The sequence below is a fragment of the Ambystoma mexicanum genome, chromosome 3q (assembly GCF_040938575.1).
Source record: "Ambystoma mexicanum isolate Mex_15411 chromosome 3q, UKY_AmexF1_1, whole genome shotgun sequence".
Lineage (NCBI taxonomy): Eukaryota > Metazoa > Chordata > Amphibia > Caudata > Ambystomatidae > Ambystoma > Ambystoma mexicanum.
In genome coordinates, this window is record NC_090926.1 from 749,153,752 (window position 1) to 749,166,860 (window position 13,109).

The 13,109-nt window shown below is 51.9% G+C and overlaps 1 protein-coding gene across 1 annotated transcript in view; it reads left to right on the top strand.

Moving 5' to 3' along the window:
• Positions 1-5,110: 5,110 nt before the first annotated feature.
• The window catches only part of GALR2 (galanin receptor 2), a 128,132-nt gene continuing 120,133 nt past the window's right edge, over positions 5,111-13,109 (top strand). Inside the window, exon 1 of the mRNA XM_069654715.1 lies at positions 5,111-8,710. Within this exon, the coding sequence (XP_069510816.1) occupies positions 8,370-8,710 (341 nt within the window). The 5' untranslated portion in view covers positions 5,111-8,369. The remainder of the gene's footprint in view (positions 8,711-13,109) is intronic.

Here is a 13,109-nt window from a genome sequence, read left to right on the forward strand (position 1 = left end):
AGTATCCCCTACAATTGCAAAGGCACACCCCTTGACGCTGTCAATGCTTATTTAGCTATCGTTGTGCACTGATGCCCCTTCCTGTGCCTGGCAGTGGTAGAGCTAGTGGGGGGGTGGTGGTTCTGAGATGGCTGCCACCCCGCTCCAGCTCCTTTGAGATTTCAATGAGACTTTCCCTTGGTCACCCACTGGGGCCTGGTGAAAGGATTTATGCTACCCCAGGTGATGTGCCATGTTGCTGCTCACCACCCTGCCGCTCTCTTGGGTTGAAATGGGGCATTCCTTTGCAGATTGCACCAGCGGCATAGATGGAGTGACACACCCGTCTGCTCTGCCCGTGTGCCAGCCTGCTCACAATGCTGCAGCTTTACCCACCTTTCCTGGACACTTTGGCTCTCTTTCCTCTGTTCCTGTGTTTGGCTACCCAGTTCTCCTGGGCGACTGATCCTTGCCTTCACGGTCCTTTCAGTGACCAAATGTTTGTTTAATGTTCCTCTAGAGCTCTGGCCCCTCTGCCCCTCCACTTAAGGTTTATGTGCAGGGATATGGGGGTAGAAGTGCTTGTGGGTTCCCTAGTAGCATTGTGTCTTTCTGGCGTTAGTAGGCTTGAGAGTGCCCAGGGGGTGGGCACTGGCTGTGGCCGGCTGTGACCATGAAGTGGTATGCTTTGATGCACTCTTGAAGCGGTAGAGATTTTATCCGGGGCTACAACCAAAAGGCCCAGGGCTATAGCCCCCTCAACCCACCTCCGCACCCCAGCAACGCCTCTGGTTGGAGTGCTTTGCTGTGTCCTTGATGTGGTAGTATTTTGCTAAGCCCTGGAGTTGGCAGTGATTGGCTGTGCCCTGGAGGTGGGATCGCTCTGCTATGTTCTGAAGGTGGTAGGGTTTTGCTAAAGCCTGGCAGTGGCAGGGATTGGCTATGCCCTGGGAGTGTGAGTGATTTGCTATTCCTTGGATGTGACAGTGCTTGGCTCTACCATAGAGATGGCAGTGCTTTGCTGTGCCAGGGAGGTGGTAGTACTTTGCTCTTCCCTGGGTTTGATGGTGCTTGGCTGTGCCCTGGATGTGTGAGTGATGTGCTGTACCCTGGAGGTGGCAGTGCCTGGCTGTGCATTGGAGGTGGGAGAGCTTTGCTTTGTCCCGGAGATGGTAGTGTTTTGCCAAACCATGGAGGAGGCTATGCTTGGCTGTGCCCTGGAAGGGGATGTGATTTGCTGTGCCTTTTCTCCTTCTCCTCGGCCCCCAGTAGTAAAGTTTGTCTATGCCCTAGGTCAGTAGTGCTTGTGTGGTCTAGCACCTTGAAGCATCTCATGTGCTAGATGGAATTACTAATAATGATCTAAGATGCAAATAACCAGACAGACTCGAAGGTTATAGCAAAGTACTACTTAGTTATTAACATAAATATAAAGTAGGGCAATCTGGCGAATAAAGGGCAGTAATTCACGCACTCACACCCAAGTGTGATTATACAAAGGTTTTATATCTCGATATGTGTCAGCTATGATGTCATCCTACATGGCAAACGAAAACCCATTGAAGGGAGAGATTAATTAAGGCAACATATGTACCATCAGTATGTATGTGTGTTATTAATGTCATTGGCTGCCCCCTTATCTGGTGGGCACGCCTCGAGCCACCTCTAAACACGTATTATACTGATTATAGCTGCCAAATGGCAGTGGGTTGGTCTTTGCAACATTGTATAGCATGTTGCTACATAAACCCTCTGATTGGTTGGCATGCTTTCCCAACCCTGGACTTTCGGCTCGTTAGCAGCACGTAAGCAGAACGAAACCCAGGTGCCACAAGCAACGTCAGACTACTCCCCACTCCCAATTAGTCCATTGTCTCCTCTGTTCTGGGACATTCAAGTGAGTTTAGGCACACTATTATCTTCATTTGGACATAATGAATAGCCCTTGTTTTCAACTGCTGAATCACGTGTGAGGAGACCACAAAGTTGTCCATCTCGGCCTTCTATTTACTGCTATTTGATTCAACTGAATTGGGTGTCATTACCCTTCTCGGCCTCTAGAGACTTGCTCACTCTATCTTATATGGGTTTTCTGCATCTTTAATTGTCTAATACTTGACTCTTGCAGATGTTTTCTCCTTTGCTTAATCTGAGAGAAATATGTTTTACGTACATGGCTTATCCTTTTGATTCCCCTTGTGCCTTGAAATTATTCCTTGAAGTAGCGTCCTTGATCCCAGGCCAACAGACTCCTCCTTATTCCTTACAAAAAGATGTTTTCCATCATCTCCTGACTCTGCAGCCCTGGTCTGTCTCAGAGGTAGCTTGAATGGTTTTAATACGAGTCTGACGTCCATCTTTCCATCACGGCCGATCTAGCCATGTTATGTTTTCCTCTGCAGCAAGCTTCTATGTGTCTCATCTACCTTGCATTTCTGAGTATATACATTTATTAATCAGCAGGTTACTTTATCTTCTTTGCATATTTGATTTCTTATTATTCAAATACATGTTTCCCTTGTTACTTCAGTTAAATCTTTATTCGTTGAGTATTTACATATCGTTTCAGTGAATCTCAGTATCTTTCCTGTATGACGTCACTCTGCTCTTGTCAGATTTCACTGATAGCGCTATGATGTTCAATGGTGTGTGCATGCATCCGCCTACCCTCTCAGTGCGAGGGTACATTTGATATGGTTGTCTGAGTGCATATCTTCTCTCATACATACACTCTATGCGGTATTGGGACAATACCTTGTGTTCCACATGGGGCTCTTCTCCTACTGTTCCAGGATGGCGGCGGTGAGGGGGCAGGATCCAGGGATAACATGTGCACAGAGGTCGAAGAAGTGGGAGCAGTGGGGAGCGGAGTTCCCATAATTTTTATTTTTAAGTTTCACTGTTCCTATACTTTTATTTTAAAAAGAACCCATTCTGGAATGGTTCTGTTTTTAAATAAAAGTGTAGGAAGCTTGCACTTCAGTGCACTGCACTGCACATTCCCATAAATAAAAGGTGTGTTTGTTTGGGGGTTTGTATTGTGCGTGGGAGGTGGCGGAGGGATGGGGTTTGTGGAGAGCGGGGCAGGCCAGCAGGGAACGTAGCTCCACTACTTCTTTTCGTACACTTCGACTAATGCATGTGCACCTGCTCCTCTACACTTGCCTGTCTGTCTTTGGTGTTCTTAGTGTACCCTTATGTTATTTTTGACAGGTGTCTGTTTTTTCTGGTCCCAATGATATTTTTCCTGGGTATGCAATGACACCGAACCTTATCTAATGTATTGTTCCACCTCGATCCGGTGAGTTTCCATCATATGTTCTATAAAAGGGCCACATATAACTCGAAAGAGACTAATGGTAATTAAAGTTTGGAGGGATCGCACCCAAAGCAAATAATAAAAAACCAAAACAAGATCCCAACCACACCACACTGTTGCGGATAATACAAACCGAGTAAACACGGCTTGGAGTGGATCTAATAGCACACCCACAGTTCTCACCAGCCTTTTCAATCTAAATGGGACAAGAGGTTAAAAGACAGATTTTCATTGAAATTTACAACATACAAAACAGTAATAATACTTTTGATAAATCATTTATAGTGACAAGTGCATCATCACATCCAGTTGATACATATATTTTTTTTAATTTTATTTAAAATAAATGTTTTAGAGAACTTTGGTAGGAACGAACTCCCTCACCAAAACGTTAGTACAGCAAAGTAAGTACCCAATGGTTGGCTACTGCACTTTACTATAAAAAGCAAGTCGTTTAAGAGGAACCTATTTCGTGGATCCTATAGACGTGAATGCAGAATGTATTTTACCGCTAGACATTGCAGTAACCAAAACCCAACATGTTTCGTTCTTTAGCGTGTTTTCATACAGATGAAAGAACTTCTTTTAACCTATTGTCCCATTTAGGTTGACAACGCTGGTGGGAATTGCAATGAAGTTACAGTGGGTGTGCTATTCGATTCACTCCAACACGTGTTTATTCTGTTTAGAGGATGCTCTGTAACAGTGTAGTGGGGTTGGGATCTTGTTTTGGTTTTCCTATAAAAGGACCATTCCGCCCGGCACTGGAGGGGCGTGGGGTGTGCACAGGGATCTCTCTGGGTTTGCGTCCTGCACCTCCTGGACACACAGAGCCCTGGATTATACACATTACCCTGCTGAGCTAGCTCTCTTTGATTGGCACCTGTGATTTGCAGATTACACACAGTGATCCCTGCAGCAGACACATGAGCCTGTTGGTCTATTTTAGTGGATTGGTAAGTATGACCTCTAGGCTACACATCGCTCTCTGAAGGAAGGGTGCATGTTATGCTCGTGAGAGATGATCTCTCGGGGATGTGGACCTGTAATATGCAAGTTACACACAGATCACCACAACAGGTGTATTAACCCACTGGGTTATCTAAGTCTGATTGAAAGCACACACCCTCTCCCTATCACTCTCTTTTTCTTTCCAACTTCTTCCCTCGTGCTCTCTCTTATATATGGCGGCTGGATTAAATAACTGAGGGTGAGGGTTGGGTCCTGTGATATGCTAGTTATACGCAGATCACCGCAACAGGTGTATTAACCCACCGGTTTATCTAAGTCTGATTGAAAGAACGCACACACACTCTCTCTTTCTCCATTGTCCTCTCGTGCTCTCTCTTATATGACGGCCGGATCAAATATCGGAGGGAGAGTGTTGGGACCTGTTATGTGCACGTTACACACAGACACTGCAACAGTCGCATTAGCCAACTGATTTTCCTACATGGTGTAAAGAACACTAGGCAGATTTTTTATCGAAAGACAAACGTGGGCTTGTCGTGTGCGGTGCTGTGATTCTGCCTTTCCTGGCATTTCAGAAGTTTCGTAAAGTGCACGAATAACAACCCCTCGCCCCCAACCTGCCACGCGCTGACGCGCAGGGAGCGAGAAGTAGACCAGGGGTCCGCTTTCTACTGCCACATCCACCCCCTTTAAGCGCTCTTTGATGCTTCCCTGGATACGGCGGGATTGCTGTCATTTCGGGAACAGTGGTATCATCGGCGCATCCGAGTGGAGGTCAGCCGTGGGGGGTGGGGAGGGGGGCACCCTAAGGACCGGATCCAAGCGCAGGGAGGTGGGCACCGAAACCAGTGCGCAGCCGGACCCGCATCCGGCCCCGAGAATGAAATGTGAAAGGAGCAGTGACTGGAGCCTGGCGGAATGAAGCTTCCGAGAGGAGCGCAGATATAAAAGGAGACGGGCCGATCCATCTACGGACAAGAGGAGCTCGCAGCGTGTTACTCCCAGACCCGCCGAACACAGGGCGGGCAGAAAGAAGGCTGGCCAGAGAGGAACCCGGCGGACCACAGAGGGGCCCACTGACCCCTGAGGAACCCGGCGGACCACAGAGGGGCACGGTTACCCCTGAGGAACCCAGACGGACCACAGACGGGCACACTGGCCCCTGAGGAACCCGGCGGACCACAGAGGGGCACGCTGACCCCTGAGGAACCCCGCGGACCACAGAGGGGCACACTGACCCCTGAGGAACCCGGCGGACCACAGAGGGGCACACTGGCCCCTGAGGAACGGGCGGACTACAGAGGGGCACGCTGACCCATGCCGGACGGGCGAATCACAGAGGGGCACACTGCCCACTGACTGAGGATCGGGCTGACCACAGAGGGGCACACTGACCCCTGAGGGACGGATGGACTACAGAGGGGCACACTGACCCCTGAGGAACCCGGCGGACCACAGAGGGGCACGGTTACCCCTGAGGAACCCAGACGGACCACAGACGGGCACACTGGCCCCTGAGGAACCCGGCGGACCACAGAGGGGCACGCTGACCCCTGAGGAACCCCGCGGACCACAGAGGGGCACACTGACCCCTGAGGAACCCGGCGGACCACAGAGGGGCACACTGGCCCCTGAGGAACGGGCGGACTACAGAGGGGCACGCTGACCCATGCCGGACGGGCGAATCACAGAGGGGCACACTGCCCACTGACTGAGGATCGGGCTGACCACAGAGGGGCACACTGACCCCTGAGGGACGGATGGACTACAGAGGGGCACACTGACCTCTGAGGACCAGGCAGACCACACAGGGGCACACTAACCCTAGCCGGACGGGCGAATCACACAGGGGCACACTGCCCACTGATTGAGGATCGGATGGACCACAGAGGGGTACACTGAATCCTGAGGGACGGGCGGACTACAGAGGGGCACACTGACCTCTGAGGGCCAGACAGACCACACAGGGGCACACTGGCCCCTGAGGAACGGGCGGACCACAGAGGGGCACACTGACCCTAGCTGAACGGGCGAATCATACAGGGGCACACTGACCTAGGACTGAGGCGTGGCACACTGACCCCAGACTGGAAGTTGATCCACACAGGGGCAGGTGTGCCACAGAGGAACCGGTGGACCATAGAGGGAAAGGACCGCCACAGAGGGGCACCCTAACCACAGGTGAAGAGGTTGACTACAGAAGGGCACACTGACCACTGAGAAACGGAAGACCACACAGAAAGGCACTCCAGCCACAGAGGAACACACTGACTACAGAGGGGCACGCTATATATACCACCGAGAAACGTCCGTAGTACAGAGTGGCACACTGACCACAGAGGAACAGTTGGACCACGGAGAGGCGTACTGACCAGAGAGGGGCACACTGACTACCCAGAAACAGGGCGGCCACAGACGTGCACTCCAGCCACAGAGAAACAGGCGGAACCACAGGGGGTCACGCTGACCCTCGGGGAATCGGCGGAGCACAGAGGAACAGACAGACCACAGAGGGGCACCCTAACCACAAAGCGGACCACTGAGTGGCACGCTGACGACAGGGGAAGGGGCGGGCAGGAGACAGGAAACGCCCATCCCCCCGAACAACGATTGAAAGGTACTAACACGGCGCGTGGGATCCGAAGACCACAGAGGACTAAAACTATACAGAGAGAGACACAGATACTAACTGGGATATAGATGGTCGACGACCACAGGGAGCAGAGACAACACTGACCACAGAGTGCGATCAGCGTGGGCGAGGGGGCACCCACTGGAGAACTCAAAGTAAAAGGGGACAGAGCGCCCATCCCCTGAGCACCGAGAGTCAAATGTACAGAAATTAGCCTCAGACGAGCCCCCTTACCAGGAAACTTAAATACCAAAGGGCAATGGTAGAAATCTTTCACTAGAGCAGGAAGAGTCAAAGTTCATAACCGGGAGTGGGAGATTCCTGGGGTAGATCGACAGGATGGGTCCCAGGGAAGAGGACAGTGAACAGAAGAGCATCTTCAAAAGCCAAGAGAGAAGGGTGGGCACCCACCACTTCAGCAACGAGAGCCTACGGTAGTGACCGGCAGCTGGTGATCCGATCAGCCCAAGGCACCAGAGAGAACCCTAAGATCACAGGTGGGCACTGACCCGAGAGGACATCACGAGCAAAAGAAGACGGGCCACCCATCCCTCGAGCAAGGAGAGCCAGGGGTCCCACACGGGAGGCCCTAGGAGACCACTGGCCTTAAAGGAAGATGCTGACCACAGAAGAGGTCCCTGACCAGAGGATGACCCTCAAAAATAGTAGAAGGCAAGCGAAGACCCGTTACTGCAGCAAGGAGAGCCAGAGATCCCAGGCGGGAGGGATCCGAAGATCAGAGATCACAGAGGGAGATTCTGACTGCCAAGGAAGGCACTGAACATGGGATCACGAGAGTAGAAGATGATAGGACATCCAGCGCTTTGACAAGGAGCGAGAAACGCAAGAAGCCCAGGGAGCACACAAGGACTCTGACCAAAGAGGAGGACACTGAACAGCGCATGCCACCACGCTAGGTCTTTGACCACAGGAGAGGCCACTGGCCACTGACGCCGGCACTGATCATAGAATTCCAAAAGCAACACGAAGTGGTAGGGGGCTATCACCCTCGAGCAGGAGAGTCAAGGCATCTACGTGGAAGTATGAGATCTGAGAAGCACATGGACAACAAATTCAGATGAAAAGGCTCAGCAGATGAGAGGACAATGACCAATCACAGAAGGGGCTACTGACTGGGAAAGAATACCCGGGGCTCGGGATATCAAGCTTGGCCCGGGTGACGGATCCTGACCTCCTGAGCCGTATCTGCCAAGATGGCCTCTTGAAACGTCCATGACCTGGAAACGGCCACCAGGTGTAAACATGTCCATTAAGACCAGGAACTGACCACAGCTGCTGGAGCCATCCTTGGTCTGCAGCTGACGAGATAGCCTTGCTCTGTCAAACAACCTTTACCTTTAGAAGGATCCAGGTGCCTTCACACAGACCCAATCCTTTTGGCAGAGGTTAGGAGGAAGACATTGATTCTTTTACTCTGGCCTGGCACCCGCTATCCCACTAGGAGCAATGAACCGGTCTGCAATAACCCCTGGCGAAAGCACCCGCCCTGAGTCGATTATTATTCCCTTGCTCTTCTCGGCCATCTTTGTGGTGGGCACTGTGGGCAATAGCCTGGTGCTGGCAGTGCTGCTGCGTAATGGGCAGGTCCATAACACCACCAACCTGTTCATCCTGAACCTTGGTGTGGCTGACCTGGCTTTCATCGTCTTCTGCGTTCCCTTCCAGGCCACCATCTATACGTTGGACGGCTGGGTCTTCGGCCCCTTCATGTGCAAGGCCGTGCACTTCTTCATCTTCCTCACCATGCACGCCAGCAGCTTCACTCTGACCACTGTGTCCCTGGACAGGTAAGAGGGATGTAACGCGGATTCCATGGAGGGGAGGGGAGACTCCCACTACTGACTAGAGGGAAGTTTCACCATGACCTCTAGGTCAATAGATGGGTGCAGGCCCTCCATAATGATGACCCTTTGGAAGGGAGCCAAGACCCCCAATACTGCAAGGTGGGCATTGGGAGAACTTAGCCATGACCACTGTGCCCAAGGGAAGGGAAGGGTTCTGGCCTGTGTAATCTGTCCGCATAGGGCGAGGAAAGGCATCCCAATACTGACCACCAAGGGTTACCCAAGGAGCTGTATGCTTACTCCGATGTGCATGGGCAGGTATGGGTAGGCAAGCATGGTTGGTCCCTTATGTGATAATGACTCGAAAGACCTGCAAGACTGATGACCTGGGGTAGATAAAGGTAGTTTCCCCCTGCCCAACCTGTCGCTGGACAGATGAGAACACTGACCCTGAAACTGACCAGCATATTCCGGGAGAGGCAGTGGGAGCTCCGTCAATGAAGACCCTCCTGGGAAGAGTCTGGCCCCAGTAATGGCTTTCCTTGGGAGGGAATGGTAGAAAGCCCCCAAAGTGACCATCCTGGGGATTGTGGGATGTGCTTCACATACTGAACACTGTGGGAAGAGAAAAGCGCATTCACCACGAGCACAATGCTCATGGGCAGATGGCATGTGCCAGTCACTACTTGCCAATGTGTCCCTGGAGAGGAAGGGATGCCACCCGGACCAGTGATCGCCTAATCCCACTCTAACAATAAACTCAATCAAGTGCCCAATCCAGCGCCAATTCTAACCCACATCTCGTCCCCGGACTAGAAAGGTGCAGGGGTCTAGACACTGCCCACCCTGGAGAAGTATTGCATTGCCCAGCCTTGGGATGAGAACGGGGCATTATCTCGCTTTCTCACTTGACTCCGACCCTAAACCCAATCTTGACTAGAACCTGAAAACCATACTTCACCCATGACCCTACGCTAGATCGAACACTGGCACTAAACCTGACTCTAAGCGGGTACATTGGCAGGTACCAAAGCTCTGTCCACCCAAGACACGTAAAGGCAGGTGCTCCAACTCGCTCAGCAGTGTGAGCAGTAAGGACGCAGCACCCCAATTTATTGATTGCGCTAGATCAGGGTGGTCCAAATCCATGCCTCGAGGGATGGGACCCTGACGGGTTTCCAGGATATCCCTCATTAATATTCATGAGGAAAAATGAGCATACATTCAGATTCATTGTATGCAAATGTATCTCATGGCTATTAATGATGGGTATCCTGAAAACCCGACATGGATAAGTCATTCGGGGCCTGGAGTTGGACAACCTTACTCTAGACAGAAACTGACATGTCTTCCAACACACTGACCTCCCTTATGACTGCGCTGAATATATAAAGGACGCCCCTCTAATAGGTTGATGGACATGGGGCAGTAAGCGTGGCTCCCGCAACACACTGGCTACATTAGAGGCAAGGCTAGCGCCCTAACACACCTACCACACTGAGGGACACGTACAGCATCTGCCATACACTGACGGCTCGAGACAGGCGGAGGCATGGCTGCCGCCAACACACTGACCAGCCCAGAGACTGAACAGGAGCACCCCAAACCATGGGCTGGTCTTGGTAGAAACAGGGTAGATGGCAACTCAACGACCACGCTGGGCCGGTTCCTTCATCTCACGGATCACCCTGTGGGGGTGTAGGTAGCGAAAAGCATAGGAGAGTACATACGAAGAATGCGGGGGACACCCCTGCTACACCCAGCGCCCTCTACTTGTACACCCCTATGCCTAAATGGTTTCAGTGTTGGTTATGCAGGTATAGGTTGCCACCCGATCGTGATGCATGCAGATCAATAGTAGGCTAATCGATCATATCGGGGTGCAATGAGCTCCTTATCGAACGCCGCTGTAATCGATAATACTGATTCGCTGTAAACTCCTGTTATCAAGGTTAGACACCCTCACTCTCTCTCTCTCTCTCTCTCTTTCTTTCTCTCTCTCTTCATGCTTGCACTTCCGCTTACAGTGCAGGTCTTATTCTCCGAGCGTGTGCACGTGGCAGCATTGATCTTATTCTCTGTGACTCTGTTCCAGTCTGGGAAGCTTGCGCTGCCGCGAGCCCTGTTGTTCTTATTCTCTGCGCACGTGTGCGTGTCTGGGAAGCGTGCGCTGTATCTGCTAGTGTGTTCTTAGTTTATGTGCACGTGTGCGTGTCTGGGAAGCTTGCGCTGCTGCTGCTAGCGTGTTCTTAGTCCATGTGCACGTGTCTGGGAAGCTTGCGCTGCTGCTGCTAGTGTGTTCTTAGTCTATGTGTTGTGTGTGTGTCTGGGAAGCGTGCGCTGCTGCTGCCAGCCCCGTTGTTCTTATTCTCTGTGCACGTGTGCGTGTCTGGGAAGCGTGCGCTGTATCTGCTAGTGTGTTCTTAGTTTATGTGCACGTGTGCGTGTCTGGGAAGCTTGCGCTGCTGCTGCTAGTGTGTTCTTAGTCTATGTGCTTGTGTGTGTGTCTGGGAAGCGTGCGCTGCTGCTGCGAGCCTTGTTGTTCTTATTCTCTGCGCACGTGTGCGTGTCTGGGAAGCTTGCGCTGCTGCTGCTAGCGTGTTTTTAGTCCATGTGCACGTGTCTGGGAAGCTTGCGCTGCTGCTGCTGGTGTGTTCTTAGTCTATGTGCTTGTGTGCGTGTCTGGGAAGCTTGCGCTGCTGCTGCTAGTGTGTTCTTAGTCTATGTGCTTGTGTGTGTGTCTGGGAAGCGTGCGCTGCTGCTGCGAGCCTTGTTGTTCTTATTCTCTGCGCACGTGTGCGTGTCTGGGAAGCTTGCGCTGCTGCTGCTAGTGTGTTCTTAGTCTATGTGCTTGTGTGCGTGTCTGGGAGGCTTGCACTGCTGCTGGCAGTGTGTTCTTATTCTCTGCGCACGTGTGCGTGCCTGGGAAGCTTGCACTGCTGTTGCTAGTGTGCTCTTAGTCTATGTGCTTGTGTGTGTGTCTGGGAAGCGTGCGCTGCTGCTGCTAGTGTGTTCTTAGTCTATGTGCTTGTGTGCATGTCTGGGAGGCTTGCACTGCTGCTGGCAGTGTGTTCTTATTCTCTGCGCACGTGTGCTTGTCTGGGAAGCTTGCGCTGCTGCTGCTAGTGTGTTCTTAGTCTATGTGCTTGTGTGTGTGTCTGGGAAGCGTGCGCTGCTGCGAGCCCTGTTGTTCTTATTCTCTGCGCACGTGTGCGTGTCTGGGAAGCTTGCGCTGCTGCTGCTAGTGTGTTCTTAATCTATGTGCTTGTGTGCGTGTCTGGGAGGCTTGCACTGCTGCTGGCAGTGTGTTCTTATTCTCTGCGCACGTGTGCGTGTGTGGGAAACTTGCGCTGCTGCTGCTAGTGTGCTCTTAGTCTATGTGCTTGTGTGTGTGTGTCTGGGAAGCGTGCGCTGCTGCGAGCCCTGTTGTTCTTATTCTCTGCGCACGTGTGCGTGTCTGGGAAGCTTGCGCTGCTGCTGCTAGTGTGTTCTTAGTCTATGTGCTTGTGTGCGTGTCTGGGAAGCTTGCGCTGCTGCTGCTGCTAGTGTGTTCTTAGTCTATGTGCTTGTGTGCGTGTCTGGGAAGCGTGCGCTGCTGCGAGCCCTGTTGTTGTTATTCTCTGCGCACGTGTGCGTGTCTGGGAAGCTAGCGCTGCTGCTGCTGGTGTGTTCTTAGTCTATGTGCTTGTGTGCGTGTCTGGGAAGCGTGCGCTGCTGCTGCTAGTGTGTTTTTAGTCTATGTGCTTGTGTGCGTGTCTGGGAGGCTTGCACTGCTGCTGGCAGTGTGTTCTTATTCTCTGCGCACGTGTGCGTGTCTGGGAAGCTTGCTCTGCTGCTGGCAGTGTGTTCTTATTCTCTCTGCACGTGCGCGTGTCTGGGAAGCTTACTCTGTTGTTGGCAGTGTGTTCTTATTCTCTGCGCAGTGTGCGTTTCTAGGAAGCTTGCTCGGCTACTGGCAGTGTGTTCTTATTCTCTCTGCACGTTTGCATGTCTGGGAAGCTTGCGCTGCTACTGGCAGTGGTTTTCTGATTATGTGTGTGTGTGTGTGTGTGTGTGCACCTGCCTGGAAAACATGCGCTTCTTCTGGCAATGTCAATCTTATTCGCTCGGCATGCGTGCATGTCCAGGAAGCTTGCACCGCTGTTGGCAGTGTTGTTCTTCTACTCTGTGCCTGTGTACGTATCTGGGAATCTTGCGCCTCTGCTGTCAGCATTGTTCTTATTTTCTGTTCGTATGTAAGTGCCTGTGAAGCGCGCACTGCTGCTGACAGTGTTGTTCTTATTCTCTGTGCTTGTGTAAGTAACTAGGAAGCTTGTGCTGCTGCTCACAGTGTTGTTTTCAATCTATGTGCTTGCGTAAGTACCTGCGAAGCTTGCTCTGCTGGCAGTGGTGTTCTGATTCT